This window comes from Sus scrofa, chromosome 3 (assembly GCF_000003025.6).
Source record: "Sus scrofa isolate TJ Tabasco breed Duroc chromosome 3, Sscrofa11.1, whole genome shotgun sequence".
In the NCBI taxonomy this organism is placed as follows: domain Eukaryota; kingdom Metazoa; phylum Chordata; class Mammalia; order Artiodactyla; family Suidae; genus Sus; species Sus scrofa.
This window is the reverse complement of record NC_010445.4, coordinates 76,837,285-76,859,963: the sequence shown is the minus strand read 5'-3', so window position 1 is coordinate 76,859,963 and position 22,679 is coordinate 76,837,285. Positions and strand designations below refer to the sequence as shown.

General features: G+C 38.3%; 1 protein-coding gene across 1 annotated transcript in view; it reads right to left on the bottom strand.

The window, feature by feature from the left end:
* Positions 1 to 22,291, bottom strand: part of RAB1A (RAB1A, member RAS oncogene family) — a 30,484-nt gene extending 8,193 nt beyond the window's left edge. The window contains 2 exon segments of the mRNA NM_001031787.1: positions 5,682 to 5,754; positions 22,269 to 22,291. Coding sequence (NP_001026957.1) covers positions 5,682 to 5,754; positions 22,269 to 22,291 — 96 coding nt within the window.

The following is a 22,679-nucleotide window of genomic DNA, read 5'->3' as shown; positions in this document are numbered from 1 at the left end:
TTTCATCAGCCCAAAAGAAAATCCTATACCCCGTAGCAGTCACTCTCCATTTCCTCCTCCCTCTAGTCACAAGAAACTACTAAACTACTTTATGTCTCTATGGATTTGTCTGTTCTGGACATTTCACATCAATGGAATCATACAGTGTGGCCTTTTGTGTATGGCTTCTTTCACTCAGAATAAAATTTTCAAGGTCCAGCCATGTCATAACATGGATCAGTACTTCATTCCATGTTATTCATGGCTGAGTAACTGTATAAGGTATAGATATACTACATTTTGTTTACATTCATCAGTTCATGGACATCTGGTTGGTTTCTACATTTTGGCTATTATGAATAATGCTGCTATGAACATCTGTGCACAAGTTTTTATGTGAATCATGTTTAACCCAAGGTTAAGCTTTTAAAATTACACCTGTTTTTTTCCCTCAAGTGTCTATTATTTTACTCATAATGGAAATAAAACTCAGTTTTTTCCTTTAAGTAAAAATGTGAAAAGATAGGTGAATGGAGAGTTCAGGCTTTCACCACCTAAACAAACCCACTGTACAGTCTTATCAGGCACAAAACACCACCTAAGAAGTATTCTGCCAACAAAGATGAGCTTAAATCTAAACAAGCCCAAATCTAGTAAGCAGCACTGTCAAAAAAAAACTGATAGGTTTTACAAATTGTAGCCAGTAGTCCTACTATGTGGCTAGTGAGAACAAGGAACTGAATTTTTTTTTATTCTATTCAATTTCAATTAAATTTAAATAGTCACAACGAACTAGTAGCTTCTATAAGGAGAGCACTGCTCTGGGGCCTACTTCTGATTAGAAAAAATGAGGGAAAAAGGAACAAAATTAAAGACACCACAGAGAAGCAAGATGACAAATCTAAAATGTTGGACAATTTACAGGACAAGGGCTCCAGTTTCTGCAAAAAGTAAATGACATGAAAAAAACATAAATTAAAAAGAGGAAAGTTGGAAAAACTCTAAGAGACTAAAAGCGGCAAAACAATCAAGTGGAATGTGTGAACCATGTCTTGAATTGTGATTCACACCAACTGTAACATCACACTTCTTAGACAACCTGGGAAATTTATTTTGTAAACCAACAAATGTATATTATATGAAAGAGTCCAGTTCTCAGAAATGCATACTGACGTGTATAAAGGGAAAATGACACACTTGGGATCCGTATTTACGGCACTCCAACAAAGAGAAGGGGAAAAGGGATTAAATAAAGCTGTTGTGGGCTAGTCTTTTTTTTTTTTTATGTGTGTTCTAATCAACCACTTTTATTTATTTATTTATTTTGTCTTTTTAGGGCCGAACTTGTGGCATACGGAGGTTCCCAGAATAGGGGTCACATTGGAGCTGTAACTGCAAGCCCACACCACAGCAACGCCAGATCCTTAACTCACTGAGCAAGGCCAGGGATCAAACCTGCATCCTCATAGATACTATTCAGATTCATTTCCACTGAGCTATGATGGGAACTCTCAAGCAAGTCTTTTATTTTTTTATTTTTATTTTTTTTAATTTATTTTTTCCCACTGTACAGCAAGGGGATCAAGTTATCCTTACATGTATACATTTTTCCCCCCACCCTTTGTTCTGTTGCAATATGAGTATCTAGACATAGTTCTCAATGCGACTCAGCAGGATCTCCTTGTAAATCTATTCTAAGTTGTGTCTGATAAGCCCAAGCTCCTGATCCCTCCCATTCCCTCAGGCAAGTCTTGATAAAGCTGAATCATGGGACTGAAAGATCTCTAAAGAAAACTGAAAAATGTGATGAGAGAGAACTCCAAGTATTAAGAGGTAACTGGCTGACTTATCACATACATTCACATTTATGCACACATAGACTCACTGGGAAAAAGATATTTTTGAAGTATTGTATGCAGTTTGACAAAATGCTCATCATTATTAGGTGTTTTTTAAATTAAAAGTTTTTACTTCGTTTTAAAATTTTTTTTCCTTTTTCTGGCTGCCCTGCAGCAAATGGAGTTCCTGGGCCAGGGATGAGATCCAAGCCACAGTTGCAACCTAAGTTGCAGCTGCAGCAACACCTGATCCTTAACCCACTGTGCCAGGCGGGGAATCAAACCTGCACCCCAGGGCTCCCAAGATGCTGCTGATTTCATTGTGCCACAGTGGGAACTCCAATTTAAAATTTTTAATTGTCTAGTAAGTATCAGGTTCTACAGAAAGTGAGCAGAAAACAAAATTAATGCAGTAAATGTTCACCTAGCACTTCTACATATGAGGTGCTTTGTTAGAATTCTTATAAACCCCTAAATGACTCTCACTTACATGCCTCTGAGCCTCTGCACATGCCATTCCTCTGTCCCAATCCTCAGTGTCTCTTTCTGCATACCCCCTACTCCCCATCCCTTGGGTCACAAGGCAATTTTTATTCATTTTTCAATTTTGAACTGAGGCAATACTAATTGTCCAAGCATATCCCAACTCCTTGGGTAATAGTCAAGAGATTCTTTTCTCTGTGCTCCCAAAGCTTACTATGCATTTCCTCAGCATACCTTTTGTAGCCTTTCTCTATTTTGAGGGGGGGTCTAAGAATCAGTATTTTTTTTTTTTTTTTTCACCATACCTGTGGCAGTTCCCAGGCCAGGAATCAAACCCATGCCACAGGTGCAACCGGTACCACAGCTGTAGCGACACCAGATCCTTAACCCGCTAAACCACAGGGGAATGTCCTAGAATCAGTGTTTTAAAATGCTTCCTGGGTGATTCTACTGTGTAGGTAGTTCTGAAAGCCTATGACTTAGATCAACAGGCATCCTGGAAAGGATTTTCTTTGGAGCACAAATACCACCTCCTCAAGAGATGCCAGATTCTTCCCACCTTCCTAGAATTGCTGATTTAGTACTAGGAATTATTGGGCGATCTTAATAGTAGGTTAAGGATCCAGCCTTGTCACTGCAGTGGTTTGGGTCACTGCTATGGTGTGGTTCAATCCCTGGCCCAGGAACCTCTGCATGCCGCCAAAGTGTTAAAAAACAAAAAACAAACAAACAAAAAAACCTATGAATTTATTCTTTTTGTTTGTTTGTTTTTCATTTTTTTGCTTTTTAGGGCCACAGCATAGGAATTTCCCAGGCTAGGGGTTGAATCAGAGCTGAAGCTGCCAGCCTACGCCACAGCAACACAGGATCTGAGCTACATCTGAAACATACACCACAGCTCACAGCTCTCAGTGGTAAATCCTTAACCCACTGAGCAAGGCCAGGGATTGAACCTACATCCTCATGGATACTAGTCAGATTTGTATCCACTGCACCAAAAGAGCAACTCCCTATTCTTAATTTTAATCTTTGTCAATTTAATAAAAGCAGTATCTAACTTTAAAGTCTTTTAATTACAAGTAAAATTGAACATTTTTTCATATTAATTGGCAATTTGTATTTCTTTTGTGGCCTGCCTGCTCATGTATTTGCTCGTATTTCCACTATGACAAACATTCTTTTCTTATTACTGTATAAGTGAGATTTACATATTGGGAATATCATCCCTTCCTCATGTATCTATTTTTGCTAGTACCATTTGTTTTCTAACATTTTTATGTGCTCAACATTAATTTTAATGCAATCAAATTTAACAATCCTTTCTTTCCTGATATTTTTCTGTTAGAAAATATTTTCATACAACATTAAATAGCCACCTAGGTTTTACTGGTACTTCCATGGTTTCATTTTTAACTATTTTATATACACACACATATTATATATAATTGATATTCATTAATACCACTCCTCAGAAAAATCATATTAAGTATTTCAGATGCCATCAAGCTTGCAGCAGTGAATTTCAAGTTTTCTAAAATTCTAGTTTTCCCCCGAAAAGCTTAAATTTATTATAGGCAGCAAGTGCTCTCAGCTATTTTCCTTGAAGTGACAGTCTCTGTTCATCTGACAAAATGTATACTCAATACTCAGCTCTACATAACTATAGTTTGTTAGTTCTTCTTTCAAATTAAAAAAAAAGTGTTCAATGAAAAAAGCAGCTGGGAGTTCTCCTGTGCTGCAGTTGGTTAAGGATCTGGTATTGTCACTATAGCGGCTTGGGTTCAATTCCTGGCCCAGGAACTTTCCAAAGCCACAGGCACAGCCAAGGGAAAAAAAAAAAGAAAGAAAAAAGCATCTAGTTTATTAGCTCACAATGGAAACAACCATACAAGTGCCTTTCTTTCCCTCAAGACAACCAACACACTCCAGTCTGCAGTAAAACTACTTCATGTGTACTCTTCGTTTCCTCACACAGAATGTTTAAAAAAAAACACTCAAGGATCAAGATTTTTAAAAAGTATTCACTTTTAGAAGCAACCAAATTGTCCATCAACAGAAGAATGGATAAAGAAGATGTATACACACACACACACACACACACACACACACACACACACACACACACACACACACACACACAGAGGAATACTACTCAGGCATAAAAAAGAATGAAATTTTGCCATGTCCAACAACATGGATGGACCTGGAAGCTATTACGCTAAGTGAAATAAATTAGAGAAAGACAAATACTATATGATATCACTTATATGTGGAATCTAAAAAAATAAAACTAGTGAATAATAACAAAAAAGATATAGGGAACAAATCAGTGGTTACCAGTGGAGAGAGGGAAAGGAAAAGGATCAAGATAGGGGTATGGGATTAAGAAATACAAACTAAGTATAAAATAAAAAGCTAGAAGGATAAATTGCACCATACAGAGAATATAGCCAATATTTAATAATAATATAAATGGAATATAACCTTTAAAAATTGTGAATCATGTTGTACACCTGAAACCCATATATCAACTATACCTCAATAAAAAAAAGAAAAAAATTATTTTTGCTGTTTCATCAAAGACATTCTTAAGTTAAACTGGTTCTTTCACCCCTGTGAGTGAACAGAGATAAATACCATGACTGTAAGTACAGTTTGGGACTAAGCACTACTTCAACATGGTGCTAATAAAGCCCTGGCAGTTTTACCCACCACTGCTTTAGCACTATTAAAGTAATGGTCAACAGAGTGAAAATAGGCAAATGTCTTCTGACTTAGTAACTATTTGCTTAGTAAATACTAATCGTTTAGTGTTATTAGGAAAGTAGTTTTGAGCTCATGGACCCCAGGAAGGTCTTCATAATGTCCATAGGTCAATACTCTTAAGAACCAATGATCTAGATAGTGAGAAGGAAAACATGCTAAATTTGAAGGCAGTTGATAAAGACTATGAATGAGACTGTTGATTCTATTTCTTAGTTTGTAAATTTCAGCATATAGAAAGAACACTATCCCATTGTCAAAAAGTTTGTACCAAGCCCTGCTTTTTTTAATTCTTCTAAAGATTTACTTGAAGATTTGTTTTTCATCAAGTGACTTTCAACACAGGCCAATTAACATAAGGAATGAAACACTGTTTGACAGATAAGAGTATTAGACATTCCGACCTTATAACCACACTTTGCTTAAACTTCTTTTAAGAGCAACAGCACTACTTCTATTTAACTTTAGATTATCACTGGGGATGTGTGTACACTTGGAGGCCTTAAATATATAAATTCTGAAATAATTAGTATTTGGAATAAAATTATTTAATCTCGTATCTACCTAGAAAACATACACAGCATTAATTTCTTTAAAAGCAATTTGATTTCAACTTACTGCAAACCTAAGAAGGAGGCAAGACTTTCCAACCCCAGAGTCGCCAATCAGAAGTAACTTGAATAAATAATCACTGCAAAAAGAAAAAGGAAATCACATTAATAAAAAACATACCGTATTGTAAGTTCTACCTCAACAAAAATACAGCCAAAAATAACAGCTCACTGAGGAAGACCATAGCTCCTGAAAACCCCATGAACGGCCTAACAGAAGCCAAAACTGCAACCAACATCAGGAGACCTTTTGATGAATCACTGAACATGAGAGAATTCTGTAAAAATAAGATAGGCAGTGCCACCTGTGATCTCTGAGGATCAATGAACTTCCACTTCCAAAGAAAGAATGAAAGGAAATATAAGCGATATGCATTTTGGAGAGCTCAAGAGAATTGTGCTAGAAAATCTCACTCTTCTGCTGTATAACAACACAGGAAGTTAAGTAACTTTCCTTTGTTCTTGCCAATGAAAAAAATCTCTCCTTCAAATTCCAATCTCAAATTATTATTTCATAGCAATCCTCCAACGAAGGGCTTTTATGATCCTTTCCTAGCATCCAACTGGAATTCTCCCCTTAAAAAAAAAAAAAAATGCATCATTTAACTTCTGAAAGCCTATATTATACTTTAAACTGGAGATGCAGTAAAATCAAAGACTGTTTATGTAAATGCACAACTTTACCAACATTCTAAGCTTGTCTTAAAGCATTCATTCTTGTGTTAAAGCTGAGCTCTTTTCATGCACATTTACCACTGCCAAGCCTAACTCAAAAACCATCCCCAGGGAGTTTTTCATGGACCTGAAGAACAAGAGACAGTCAGTTCCTCTTAGGTTCTTCCCAACCCTGACCAGTTCTGTACGTTCTTTTAAAACAATTTCAAAATGACAAAAGACCCAGAATTTACAGATTTTTTTTCAGAAGACACATATGAATCTTAATTTTCTTTCATGTGATTTAAAAATGCTACCTACTCAAAATGACACGCAAATATCCCTTGCAAATGTAATATAAATTATAATTATCATATTTACATGTAAGTGAGATGTTTGGAAGTGATTAATTAGCTCTGTGAATATTAATCAACTGTTAACAATCAATGTGTTTACAGAGTGATATGTATTACTTAAAATACATCTTTCTGGGAGTTCCCTTTGTGGCTCAGCAGGTTACAAACCCGACTAGTATCCATGAGGATGTGGGTTCGATCCCTGGCCCTGATCGGTGGTTTAAGGATCTGGTATTGCCATGAGCCATGGTGTAGGTCACAGACACAGCTTGGATCATGCACTGCTGTGGCGGTGGTATAGGGCAGCAGCTGCAGCTCCGATTCTACCCCTAGCCTGGGAACCTCCATATACCACAGGTGCAGCCCTAAAAAGCAAACAAAACAAAACAAAGATATCTTTCTGGTTTTACCAAGTTATCATGGTATACCTACTGTCCCTAATTATACCTAAAGGAAACAATTCTTTTGGCCACGCCCAGGACATGTGGAAGTTCCCATGCCAGTGATCAAACCCTTGCTGCAGCAGTATCCTGAGACACTGCAGTGACAACACTGGATACTTAACCCACTGCACCACAGAACAACTCCTTAAGAATTTTTAAAAAATCCAAAGTGCCTTAGTTATCAGCAAAATAAAGGTCACAGAAGGAAATATGCTTTTAAACAATTCATTAAGAAGGGTTGACTGAAGCACTGGATGAACCTGATAACTAACACCCTTTCCAGTTTGAGATCCTAAAGAATAAAAGGGAGTAGATAACGATTATAAAAATTTACCCTTAATAAATTACTGATACCTAATAAAAAAACGACTTGTATTAGTCAGTACAGTGCTGACTGACTTTAATACTATTGAGAGCTTGCTCCTTAATTAGACCAAACGAATTCTGAAGAATGCTCCATGTTGAACATTAACAATGAGTACATTAAGTATTTACATTTCAGGAGTTCCTACCGTGGCACAGTGGGTTAAGAATCCTACTGCAGTGGCTTGGGTTGGTTGCTGTGGAAGTGCTGATTCAATTCATGGCCTGGTGCAGTGGCATAGTGGTCTCAAAAGAAATTAGTAGTATAGGTCACAGCTGTAGCTCAGATTCAATATCTGGCCCAGGAACTTCCATATGCCCTGGATACGGCCATTAAAAAAAAAAAAGAAGAATTCACATTTTGGTTAGCAAGAAACATTATATACCACTGATACTACTATAATTACTTAGTTTTTAACAATAATTGTGACACAACAAATGCCCTGAATTTACCAATTTCCCTGAGCACAGTGCTAGGCATCCAATACACACTCAATAAACATTCCCTGAATCAGTGGTATTGGACCCAGTTAAAATAAAGGACAGTACTGGGCCACAGATGTTGTCTGTGCTATCATTCACTTATCTTAAAGATCAATTTCTCAATAACCAGAAGGTTGGAAAAAACATGAATGCGTCCTGTGTTACAGCTTACATTATGGTCTCAAAGAAATTAGTAGTCAATTCTTAAAAAAAACACACTTTTCAATTACCTCTTTATTTATTTATTTAGCTTTTTAGGGCCACACCTACGGCATCTGGAAGTTCCCAGGCTAGGAGTCAAATCTGAGCTTCAGCTGCTGGCCTACACCACTGCCGCAGCAACACAGGATCTAAGCCACATCTCTGATCCATGCCACTGCTCATGGTAACATCCACTCCTTAACCCACCTGAGCGAGGCCAGGGATCGAACCCACATCCTCATGGATACTAGTTGGGTTCTTAACCCACTTAGCCACAATGGTAACTCCCATAAACTAGCAGGTTTTTAACAAGTGGATAGTGGAGTAGCAAAGATAACAGCAAGGGAAAAATTATTTTTGCTATCAGTTTCTCCTTACGTCAACACATGGTCTACTTCATCAATACTGTAGTAGGTTCTGTATTTCCATTATTTATGATCTGAACATTATCTTGATACCTATGCCATTTTTGCTTGCAAGCATTATTTTCTGTACCTTTAAAAAAGTCACTGTTGTAAAAGCATGAAATAATTTTTTTTTTCCTGTCTTTTTAGGGCTGCATTCACAGGGAACCCCTAGTTCCCAGGCTAGGGGTTGAATCAAAGCTGCAGCTGCCGGCCTACACAAGGAATGCTGGATCCAGGGATCAAACCCGTGTCCTCATGGACACTTGTGAGGTTTGTCACCACTGAGCCACAAGGGAACTCCCCATGAAATAATATATTTTCTTTTCTTTCTTTTTTTTTTTTTTGTCTTTTTGCCTTTTCTGGGGCTGCTCCTGTGGCATATGGAGGTTCTCAGGCTAGGGATCTAATCGGAGCTATAGCCACCAGGCTACTCCAGAGCCACAGCAACGTGGGATCCGAGCTGTGTCTGTGATCTACACCACAGCTCACGACAACGCTGATCCTTAACCCACCGAGTAAGGCCAGGGATTGAACCCATAACTTCATGGTTCCTAGTCGGATTCGTTAACCACTGCGCCACAACGGGAACTCCCCCCATGAAATAATATTTTTAAAAAATTACTAAAACCCACTTCAGCTCAAAATTCTATGTAGGTAAAGTGTTTCTCTTTTCATGAAATTATCAAACCGCATATATAAAATATGAAGTAGAAGATGAATCTGACTGTTTCTGAATCTAAACTACTACTGGGGAGCTCTCTTGTGGCATGGCGAGTTAAAGATTCAGCGCTGTCACTGCAGTGTCGCAGGATTGATCCCTGACCTGGGAACTTCCACGGGCAACAGGTGCAGTCAAAAAACAAAAACAAAAACAAAAACAAAAAAAGGAGTTCCCGTCGTGGCTCAGTGGTTAAAGAATCCAACTAGGAACCATGAGGTTGTGGGTTCGATCCCTGGCCTTGCTCAGTGGGTTAACGATCCAGCGTTGCCGAGAGCTGTGGTGTAGGTTTGCAGAAGCGGCTCGGATCCCTCGTTGCTATGGCTCTGGTGTAAGCCAGTGGCTACAGCTCCGATTAGACTCCTAGCCTGGGAACCTCCATATGCCGCGGGAGCGGCCCAAGAAATAGCAAAAAGACAAAAAAAAAAAAAAAAAAATTACTGGGAATTCTATAATCTCAAAAGAGACTATTACATGAAACACTGTTATGTGAAAAGATTACAGAACATTTTGTCTAGTGTAACTCATTTTTGTTAAAAAAAAAAAAAAAAAAATTTGTACAGGAGATCCTGTGGTGGCTCAGCAGGTTAAGAATCCAACTAGTATCCATGAGGATGGCAGGTTAGATCTCCAGCCTCTCTCAAAGGGTTAAGGATCTGGCTTTGCTGTGGCTGTGGTATAGGCTGGTGGCCACAGCTCCAATTCGACCCGTAGCCCAGAACTTCCAAATGCTGCTGTTGAGGCCCTAAAAAAATCTGTATACACATGAAAGCTTTGGGGGAAAAAAATGGACTCTTTTAAATTGTAGGATTACATTTGATATCTTCTTTTTTTTTTTTTTTGGTCTTTTGAAGGCTGCATCTGAGACATATGGAGGTTCCCAGGCTAGGGGTCCAATCAGAGCTGTAGCCACCAGCCTACTCGAGAGCCACAGCAATGCCAGATCTGAGCCTCATCTGCGACCTACACCACAGCTCACAGAAACGCCAGATCCTTAACCCACCCACTGAGCAAAGCCAGGGATCAAACTCGCAACCTCATGGTTCCTAGTCAGATTCACTTGTGCCACGGTGGGAATTCCTGGTATCTTCTTTTTACCTTTAAAAAGTAGTCTGCATGAAGACTATAATTAGAAAAAATTTTTGAGGGGAGGAAAAAATTTTCATCAATTGGTTTATTCAATGGTGGATACCCTTGCAATTCCTTTCGACATACTTGTCCTTACACAAATGACGTCTAAGTAGGTAGAGTAGGTCGAGGCTGTATGCAGATAGCACTGGCACATTCCCAAAAGAGCCTCAAATATATGAACTTTTTAGATTAAATAAGAATAAGCATCTTTTCTTCTTTTATGAAATAAAATTTGGATTTCAGACACAGGTCATCTGTCAATGAATATGTTAAAAGAGAGTTCAAGACATTAACATAACTTTCAACGTACCCTCTGCAAATAGACCAAGAAAGAAAATACAAAATTAAAATAGTGGAGAATGACAGTTGTTTTTAACCAAAGATTAACCCCAAAACATGAACTTACAATGTCGGCTATAATAAAAGTATACCTTAGAAAAGGCCTGCTATTTTTACAAGTTCAATGGAACCTACATTTGTTCTTTCACCTAGAACAAGTTCACCTGCATGATAAGAATCATCTAAGTTCACCTTTTCATAAATGCCATACTTGAAAAACAGCCTAAAACTAAGCTTACATAACAAATTTAAAACAAAATCATGATTATGGCCATTATAGTAGCCAAATAAACTTTAATTCACTATTAAACTACACATTAGTCTATAACCTTTCTAGTGGAATGACTAACAAAACTTGAGTTGCAGTAATTATGGTTTGACTTCAACTTTTCTTCTTTAGTCACTTTAAGCATGCTCCATGGAACACAACTCAAAGTTAACCATCAGGCAGGAGAAAAGAGCTAAGAACTTTTAGTTACTTCCAACGCTTTTGTATCATTTAAACTTTATAGCACAAATATTACTTTTATGATTAAGAAATTAAGAAAATTAAGAAAAAACTAAATAAACCTTCAGCTATGCACAAAAGCAGCCTATTAGTCAAAATAAACAATTACCGAAAATCTGACAGGGCAAGAGTCTTTCCTATATTTAAGAAAATAGCCAAGCAACTTTTTAAAAACTCTCCCTTTGAGTTCCTGTCGTGGCGCAGTGGTTAACTAGAAACCGTTCGGTTGCAGGTTTGATCCGTGGCCTTGCTCAGTGGGTTAAGGATCCGGCGTTGCCGTGAGCTGTGGTGTAGGTCCCAGATGCGGCTTGGATCCCGTGTTGCTGTGGCTCTGGTGTAGGCCGGCGGCTACAGCTCCAATTAGACCCCTAGCCTGGGAACCTCCATATGCCACGGAAAGCGGCCCTAGAAAAGGCAAAAAGACTAAATAAATAAATAAATAAAAATAAAAACTCTCCCTATACCTGACCCTGAAAACTACATTTAAAAATATTTAGAGATAATAGATTAGTTTTCTAGATTCCATTTTAGCTCAGTTTAGAACACTGTTCCAAAAATCCAAAGCTGCAATTCAGAAAATGAAGAAAAGTTTTGTTGTTCTGAAGGAAGTGGTAAGCCATACAAGAGGACAAAAGAGTAAACGGTCTTAAAACATATATAACAGCAAATGTTTCCTGGAAAACACACCAAGGAGGAGATGTAAGTGTCCACTACCTCCTTACCTTTCAAGGCCTGCATGCGTTTTAAAGCTGTAAAGACCTTTATTTGAATTCAGGCTCCATCACACACTAGCCACAAGACCTTGCGGCAGGATACTATCACCATGAGGCTCTATTTCCTCACCTGCAAAAAGGTTCAATTAGCACCCTCTACCACCCAATTCGGCTCCGGTCAAGATTATAAGTATTGCCTCTAAACATTTAGCACTGTGTCTAGTACATGATAGGAGGACAGGAATTTGCAAGTATTATTTTTCCTTCCTTCCTCCAAACCAGGAGATAACTTGATGAAAAACTTGAAGAGCTATAGATAAAAACTTTGAAGCTATTCAGTCAAAGTTTCTGTACAAATGATGGGTGACAAAGTAACACAGGAGTTTACCAGTAAGATCTAAAGTAAAAGCACAGAAATTACCCGCTAACAGTTGTTAGTACTATGCTCACAACTCCCAAAGTCTAGCAACACATAAAACATAACAAGGTCTGCAGCAAACGTGCCTGCCTCTCCAGCAAGAGAAAGGCATTCTCTGCTTTATGTAAGTTCTTCTCACAGAAACACATCCATGACTTCTAAGGCCCCAAGTATAAATATTCAAGAATAATCATGAGGGTAGAAAAAACTGAGAATGGGAGTTCCCGTCGTGGCGCAGTGGTTAACGAATCCGACTAGGAACCATGAGGTTGCGGGTTCGATCCCTGCCCTTGCTCAGTGGGTTAACGATCCGGCGTTGCCATGAGCTGTGGTGTAGGTTGCAGACGCAGCTCGGATCCCACGTTGCTGTGGCTCTGGTGTAGGCCGGTGTCTACAGCTCCGATTCGACCCCTAGTCTGGGAACCTCCATATGCCGCGAGAGCGGCCCAAGAAAATGGCAAAAAGACAAAAAAAAAAAAAAAAAAAGAAAGAACTGAGAATGGATACAATAATTAACTTCAAGCCGAGAGAAGCTTTAAATATCAACCCAATACAAAATGTCAAGAAAGTCAAAGACCCATTCATAATACAAGCCCTCACAAGCCCTTCTTAACATTTTAAAAAAGACCTCTCCAATCATGAATTTTAGACATAACTGACCACAAAAATGCTAGTTGCCTAATTAACTGGCTTAAATTTTAAATGCCTTCAAGTTAACCACACATAGTAAACTGGGAACAGCATACTTGAACTATAAAGTCACAGGCCCTTGAGTTAAAATTCCAATTCTACTGCTTAATCTGAATGCCCTTGGGCAAGCCATTTGGCTTTTCTCTGCCTCTGACTCCTGTAAAATTAGGACACTGTTTCTTATGGGATTATGGGCAGTAATATACATAGGTAAAATTTCTGACTGTAGTGGTAATTCAAATTGACAACCTTATCCTAAGATAAGGTTCTGGAGAGTCCTCTTCAGTGATCAGTTCCTCTCCAGCTAAATCAACATAACTATAACTTTCCAATAATAACAGAAATCCTAGGCTCCTCCAAATCTTCTGAACTATTATGCCATCCTATTCTTTAAAAGTATCACAATATTGGAGTTCCCGTCATGGCTCAGCGGAAACCAATCCAAATGAGAACCATGAGGTTGAGGGTTCGATCCGTGGCCTCACTCAGTGGGTTAAGTATCCGACATTGCTGTGAGCTATGGTGTAGGTCGAAGCTACAGCTCGGATCCCGTGTTGCTGTGGCATAGGCTAGCAGCAACAGCTCTGATGCCACCCCAGCCTGGGAACCTTCATATGCCACGGGTGCAGCCCTAAAAGGACAAAAAAGACAAAAAATAAAAATTAAATAAATACACAATATTTGATTTGTGTTAACACTATTAAATTGACAATGCTTGTTAGAGCTTCAATCATCTTAACTATTTGGACTCTAGAAGCAGAGTCCATGTTTTATAATTAAAAAATAAAATCCCCTCAACCCCTAGCAGAGTCTGATGACAGAAGAAAGAAATGCCTGACTGTTTTCTTTACCAAGTTTTTTTCCAGGGAAATCAGACTGTGTGTGTGTGTGTGTGTACACATACACATTCATTGGAAGACTTAAAAAAATCAGTACTGAAAAAAATTTTTAAATAGACAAGGTCAGAGATCAATGTGCGATGATTAAATGTGTAAGAAAACTTTAAAAATTGAAACCACCTGCTATTTACATATATTCTAATATCCCTTACTGGAATACACATGTCAAATAACACCTGCACAGCACTGTTCAGTTTACTCTTGAGATTCAGAGGGTTATGAACCCAACACTAGTATCCATAAGAATACAGGCTTGATCCCTGCCTCGCTCAGTGGGTTAAGGATCCAGTGTTGCCATGAGCTGAAGGAAGATGTGGCTCTGATCTGGTGTTGCTATGGCTGTGGCTGGCAGCTGCAGCTCCAATTTGACCCCTAGCCTGGGAACTTCCATATGCCACTGCTGCAGCCCTAAAAAAAAAAAAAGAAAGAAATGAAATGAAAAAAAAAAAAAACCAAAACAGGCTCAAAAGGGAAAACGACTTATGTAAAGCGCTGGTCTGAACTGACAACCGCTTTTTTTTTTTAATTTCTCACCACATTCCCTCAGTGATATATTTTATATACTCAGATGATTAAAAAGTCAGTAAATATGTTAAATCTTACATATAAAATCTAGCAGAATGAATCAAACCATCTATGAACGAGCACACAGAACCTGACTAAATATAAAGAAAAGTGTGATTCATTGCTTAAATTAACTTAGAATATTCGTCTTAGTAGAGAATAAGTTAGCTCAGCTCAAAAGAGCACGGTAAATTTTGGAGTTCAGAATTCATTAGCTTTAATAAGTGATAAACCCAACTGCTCTTCATGAGGACAGATGCCAGCCATCAACCTACAAATTAAGCAGTAAATAATTATCCACAGTGTAAGTTGACAAAGTTGTTTCAAATGTCCTTTTATAAATCTAGCTATTCCATCTAATTCGCTTAAGACTATATGTTACATTTAGCTAGTTTATCCTAACTACATCCATATGAATTTTAAGGTAGTAAAGATACCGAAGAGATGGTTTATTGTTCTTAATGTGAACACTAACGTTCTATAAACTGAATGTCTGTTTCAAAAATCTTGAAAACACCTTATATATTAGTAACTTAATGAGAAACCAAAAGTTAAGCATCAAAAAAAAAAAAAAGACTTCCTATCATGGCTCAGCGGTTAATGAATCTGACTAGCATCCATGAGGATGTAGGTTTGATCCCTGGCCTTGCTCAGTGGGTTAAGGCCATTGCTGTGAGCTGTGGTGTAGGTTGCAGATGTGCCTTGGATCCCGAGTTGCTGTGGCTGTAGCACAGTCTGGCAACTACATCTCAGATTCAACCTCTAGCCTGGGAACCTCCATATGTCGCAGGTTCGGCCCTAAAAAGAAAAAAAAAAAAAAAAAAAAAAAAAAAAAGTTCCAGTTGTGGCTCAGCAGGTTAAGGACCCAACCTTGTCTCTGTGAGGATGTGGGTTCAATCCCTGGCCTCATTTAGTGGGTTAAAGACCTGGCTTATAAGCTGCAGCATAGGTCACAGATGTGGCTTGGATCCAGTAGTGCTATGGCTGTGGCATGGGCCTCAGCTGCAGCTCCAGTTAAACCCCTGGCCTGGGAACGTCCACATGCCACAGGTGTGACCATAAAAAGAAAAAAAAAAAAAAAAGAAGAAGAAGAAAAGCACAGACTAGGTCATCATCAAAATAAAGCTAGGCCCAAACAAATCTCACATTTCAAAACTAGTAAGTTCAGGATACCAGATTTAAAATTAAACTCTGTCACTCTTGGGTTTCCACAGTTCAAAAGAATGGTAGTAAACATTGTCTTTTATGTTTTCAATCTTCTTAATCGGGCATTCTTAACTTGAGGTTAATGAATAGGCTCAGGCAATGTGAACAGCTTGCCACTTTATGTGAAATGTTATGAGTATGTATACGCATAAGGACAGACCCACAGGGTTCATCAAGTGCTCCTAGGAGTACAGAACCATATATGGGTTAAAAACTAACTTAAATCAAGTTACTGGAAAATATCTATGGGCAGAGTAGAAAAGTCAAAGAATAATTCCGCTTAACTACTACTGTTAGTCAAAGAAAATACATTCAGACAAATTAAATCCATCACCATTCTTGGAAAACTTCAACTATATAACTCAATTTCATTTGTTAAAAAAAAAAAGCTCACTAGTTTGAAGTGTAGACTGCATAAAATGCCCTATATAAAGACCCTGGCTACATGGCAGGCACACAGAGTAAGCACTCATTAAATAGTAGCTATTACTATTACAAAGATAATGCTTCCAGGAGTTCCTGCTGTGGCACACGGGATGAGCAGCGTCTCTACAGTGCCAGGACACAGGTTCGATCCCTGGCCAAGTACAGTGGATTAAAGGATCTGGCAGTGCTGCAGTTTCAGCATAAGGTGCAACTTGGGCTCAGATCTGATCCCTTGCCCAAGAACTCCATATGCTGTGGAGAGGCCAAAAATGGAGGAAAAAAAAAAAAGATAGTGTTTCCAAAGAGTGGAACCCCTTGTAAGCAAAGATAACACTATCTGTCAGAATTAGGCATCTATAAATATGGAACAGAGTAAACTTAACTAGAACCTATCAACGACCTTAGATTTAACAAAGCAGGATGTTCTGACCAACCATGCCATCAGTCACAAAAGGACCAAGGAATATTTCATTTCCTACTTATCCTTGTACCTTCTTTCTTCACATGTTTAAGTTAGTCAACAAACCAACAAACACCTGTTCTCTGGCTCCCTAAGGCCTCTAAACTATGTTTTTTCACCAAATATCATGACACCATTAACCTTTTATAATCTGAAACACAGGGTGATTCCAAAGAAAAGCCAAGAGCTCGGTTTTCTTCCCTAAATTCTATTCCAGACATCAAAGAAGCAATCTCAGCCCCACCTTCTACAGGAAAACAGTGGAATAGTCTGACTGCTCTCCACTCCCTGTAAGATTAAAAAAAAAAAAAAAAAAAAAAAAAAAAAAAGGCGGGCATTTTGCCTAAATCTCTTACTAAACCTCTAAAATGAAGTTTAGACAAAGAGTGGTAAAAAGCCGATAAGCTACACATCTAAAGTATCTCAGGCACTGGCATCCTACACCCATTTTAGGTTTCTCTTCATCTTAAAAACACTCAAGTATTTTTTAGCAAATCTTTAAAAATCTCAAAATCTTGAAAAGTATTTTACTTAACCCCATTTTCATACATTAGGAAAAAGACAAGAGTATAGAACATTACCAAAAGGACGCTATTCTTAATTATCAAAAATGAAACAATCATCACAACTGCAAACAGTAAAACAGCATATCATACAGTCAATTGCATACTGCGTATGCATATTGAAATATGCACACAGTCAATATGCAGTGTATGTACAACTATATGTATACATACAATATGTACGTACTATCAAAGATGAAACTTGACTATCACAACTGCAAAGAGTAAAACAGCATATTATACAGTCAACTGTATAACTGCATATTATTCAATCAAAAGTTGCCAAGGAGAGAAAACACATATACACACACAGTCAAAGGACTGCTGATACGGTATGAATCTAACAAAGATACTAGCACATAGGAAAATCACTAAGATTGCGTCTTTAAAAAAAAAAGGCTGAAATCTCAAAGAAATAAAATTACTTATCAACTAATGGAGAAAATAAAAATCATAAAAAAATCAACTAATGGAAAAAATAAAAATGATTAAAAAAAAACTACTCAGAAAGCTAAACTCTCTTTAAAAGTCAACTGAAGAGTTGGCAAGAGAACACTTGATTCTGAAGATCTTCCATCTTTAAGGAAAAAAAAACCCCAAATACCCACCCTTGAATATGTAAGAAACTATCAACACTCTACACTTTAATTACAATGAAAAGGACAAATAAATGCAAAATTTCATCTTCTTTAAATGATCCTACAAGATCATTCATTCACACAAAACTCTTAAGAGTCTATTTAGCTGAAAGTCTATATAGCTACGGGTAACATATTACCCAAAGAATTACATCTGTTGGTTCTCTACAGACATTAAATAATCATATTCTGAATAGTGAGAATACTTCTTCAAACTTTTCTGAATTTTTAAAATCACTACCTATACCACCAAGCCATCAAGACAACCAACAAAAAGAATAACCTATTTTTAGTAGATTTCTGCTTCTTTTCTAATTTAAAAAAAAATTCTAACTAAAAATAGTGTAAAAGGCAGTAACAATACACTTATTAATGAAATTACATTCTGTCAGACAGATAACAAAACTGATTAACTTCTTACTTTCAAACCCTTAAGTTAAAAGACAGATTTATCAAAAGCGCAGTGCTGGGGGGGAAAAAAAGCTAAATGTTCCTTGAATCTACTGTAACAGAAAACAAAGTTTAAGAGACTAAAACTTAAGCCATGATATTTAAAAGAGTTAAAAACAAGGTTACTTTTAAAATTTTATTTATTTATTTATTTATTTTTTTGGTCTTTCGTCTTTTGAGGGCTGCACCCACGGCATATGGAGGTTCCCAGGATAGAGGTCTAATCGGAGCTGTAGCCACTAGCCTACACCACAGCCACAGCAACACCAGTTGGGAACCGCATCTGCAATCTACACCACAGCTCAAGGCAACACTGGACCCTTAATCCACTGAGCGAGGCCAGGGATTGAACCCACAACCTCATGGTTCCTAGTCAGATTTGTTTCCACTGCACCATGATGGGAACTCCCAAGGTTAATTTTTTTAATGAAATTTTTCTGCATTAAACTATTTTATCCAAGTAGACCACTACATATATTCTTCTTACTGTAGTTAACTGGTATATTCATGATAGATACACATACTTTATTCTCAACACATTCCTCACAGATGAAGCAGCCAAAATGATTTTCTTGACACTAAAAAAAAAATCCACTAGAAGCTAATGGATTAGGAAAAATGTCTCTGGTATGAGAATCATGTTAAATATTTTTTAACCAGGGTGCCACAATAATCACTGCCTGCTTTGCCACCTCACTCAGAAAAATCAAAATCTTTCTTCAAATCTCCAGGGGAAAAAAAAAAGTCCTGATCCTTTTTATCTATTTTTTTCCTACCACTTCAGATTCCACATCCAGTTGTATTCTGTTTTTGTTTGTAGTACCTGAAGTTCAAATGAGTCAGTCATTACCTTAATTTCTACTATAAAAATAACGAAGGGTCACCATTTCTCCCAAATCAGCCAAATAACATGGAAAGTAGTCAGAGAAAGCTTAAAATTTAATCACTAATTGATGTATTTCTTATTCTCCTTACTACTAAACCAAAGATTACAACTTAAAGATCATAACATAAAAGCATTCAGAAATAAAACTACCAAGAGGTAATATATTTCATACCTATATACATCTAAAATCCTGTTCATACTAAGAAAACTAAACTTTTTCTTTTATCAAGAACTCATTTTCATTACCAAATTGAACAGCACTCATAAAGCAGATTTTAAAAGTTTCTAAAAGGATAAATAAATAGATGATGAACCAAAACAAAGAATATTTAGGTTGCACCTTTAAACATTATTACCTGGTATACTATTCTTTCATATTTGCATATATATAAAGTGCATGCTATAGCATACATTATAATGTACTATACTGTACCCGATATGCCATAAATAGCCATAAATATTAGCTATTAGGATAACATTGTGGAATCATGAAAGGCACTCATCCATTAAAAGTTTTAACTTAAGAAAAAAACATGATTTTAAAGTTTAGCACAAGGCTTAAAAGCAAATGGACTTGTATTTGGGTGATTAAACTCTAAGAATTTCTTTTTCTCTATTTTGCAATTTTTCTCTAATTACTTTTACGACGGTAACAAACTCTGTATTATATTAAAGACAAAAAGAAGAAACCACTTGAGTCAGATTGCTAAAAATCTACTTGCTAGTTGCTCTTGTGACCTTGCATAATAAAACACCACCTCCTCTCACCCTGCCACTAGTGCTTTTTCAAAGGTTTTCCCAAACTCTTAAGTGATTTTACTAGAAACTGTCTAGAATATAAATACAGTAGCCCACGTACTGGCATCCTCAATGCCATAAAAATATAAAAATTTCTGGGTTTGATTCTGTTGCGGCCATTAATCTAGAGTCCTCTAAAGAAAGAATGGTTTAGCACCGTATTTACTTAAGAATAACTATTCTTGCTATTTAACCATCGTTCTTTCTTCTTCCCCCTTGAACAATCCTCCTTATTCCCTCCTGCTTCTCCAAATCTATTGCTAATAATTCCTTTACTGGTTTGTTTTCTATAAAGTCTTCCTGAACCCTACTAGCCAAACATAACCCTACACTATTCTTTAAAATCTTGTTGTTCCAACCCATGCCACACATCTGGAACTTGCCATTTCTTCTGGTATTTAACATATATAAAATCTATCTTTTATATTCCATTATAAATTCCTTGAGGATAAGGATTACATTCCTAAATACTGGCACCACGGGAATGCCTTACATGATAATGATGTATATCACCCAGAGTGCTGTTACAATTTACCAAATTCTTTTACACATACTTGAGCCTCACAGCTACCCTGATAGAAATAATCACTATTGTCCTATTTTACAAAAGGGGAAACAGAATGATTCACAGTCTAAATCATTTGTCAGGGTTCTGTTCAGTTAATCCTCAAAACCTATTTACAGTACTAAACATAAGTAGCAAATACAAGAAACTTCCTGAATAGAAGACGAACTTCCATAAAATGGAAAATCCATGTACTTTATTGTTGCCAGGAAAACTAGTTAGGAACCTCAAGTTCAACTCTGCCCAACTATGCAAAACCAACTTTCTCCTTGGAGCCCTTAATAGGAAAGTGCCGACAGAGCAAATATGACACTATCAGAACACTATCCTCAACGTCTTAAAGTATACAAAGTTTTAATAAATTACTATGGCTTCTGTTTAGTACAAAAAAAGGGATATTTCAGCATCAAACCACAGTATTACAAAACTTGAAGTCAGAATGCATTTTGCAAGAGCCATGTGACACACACATGACAGTCAGCTAAACTGATGGGTGGACCTTTTTAGGGGAAAAGTTTAGCAGTAATTGACCGAAGAAGAAAATAAACTCAACATTTAGGACAAATACTGGGTTTTGCTTTAAAATAATTCTCCCCTCCCCCAAAGCCCTCTGACACTGAAGAGGAATAACAAATCTCCCCCAATTATTCATTAATGTACATATGCAAAATGTAGAAGGTTTTTTTTTTAGGGCCATTAATGAGAGCCCAATAAAGTCTTCCCAAGGAAAGTGAACACACCAGTTCCCAGAAAAGGTGCCAGGTGTGTCACATCTGCTGTGGCGACTTTTTGAGTAAGCAAGAAAAAGAAATGCATTAACTTTTCATGACATGTCATGGAACCTCATTCCCTATTTGCAAGCATTCAAGTAGGTAATCCAAAACCTACAGATCATAGGGCCCATTCGTTTCCCTTTCAACTTGGCAGAAAATTAAAATTCCCTTTAATTTGGTACCAACCAAAGATATCCCTAGGTTTTAGTGCTCCTGTTCTGTTTTTCTCTTGACCTATACAAGACAAAATGACTTCAGTGTCCTCTAAAAAAATTTCTCACAAATGCCAGGTTTTTAGGAAGGCAATGACCCGAGGAGTTGGTAAAGAACTCCAAGAAATAACTAAAAAAGAACTAAAAATTTTATATCGATTTTCACCATCTACTCATTCCCCTCAATCCCACGCAGTCCTGAAAAGCATCCATATTACCTGCAACCTGACGGGGAAGGTAGAAGTGAGAGCCAACAAGCTCAAGATTTACAAGTAAAGCTGGTTTCCACCCCGACGGTTCTGACAGCTCCGCAGGATGCGGGCGCAGGGTCTGACAGTGCCCTCTAGGAGAGTTCTCCCACCCATCTCCTCCCCTCAAAAACAAGTCCTCCTTCACAAACCACTGCTTCCAAAAGAAGCTACCCCTTCCCAACCCACCACCAACTCCCCAACGCCCCAACCCCCTTAACAGACTGTTCCTCCGCACCGACCTGGCACTCAGGCCCTCCAACCAGACTGGGTCCAGGCCAGGGCCGCTTACCCCTCCGGCCCGACCCCTCCCCCCGACCGCCCCTCCTCCGTCAAACAATGGGGCCCGACTCCCCGCCGCTAACCTGTCCTGCCCCATCACCTTCCCCTCATCCTGGCCAAGGCCCTCACTCTCCTCGCCCCCCCTAAGCTTTCCCGAGCTGGCCCACGGACACAGCCAACCGGTGCTCTCCTGCACTCACTATTCGGGATTCATGCTGGACATGTCACTGCAGCTGCTGCCGCCGCCGCCACCACCGCCGCCCTTGCTGCTGCAGCCGCCGCCCTGACTCTCCGCGCCACGGGTAGTCGAAGGAGAGGAATGAGATAGGCTGTTCCGGGAGAGCAAACGTCTTCCCCCCACTCCGTCCCCTTAGAACACAATCAGCAGCAGCCACCACTCAGCTGTCGCTTCCACCCAAAATGGCCGCCGGCGAACCAGGAAATAGGAAAGCCTTAGACCGAGGGGCCTTTACACAGCCCAAAGGGCGGCCGCACCGCGTGGCATGCCGGGAAAGAGAGTTGCAAGCTCGGCAGCAGGCGCTGGGGAACGACAATGCGGTGTCGCGATCCGGACTCAGCTTCCCGCCAAGCCCCGCGCCTCTGGGGCATGC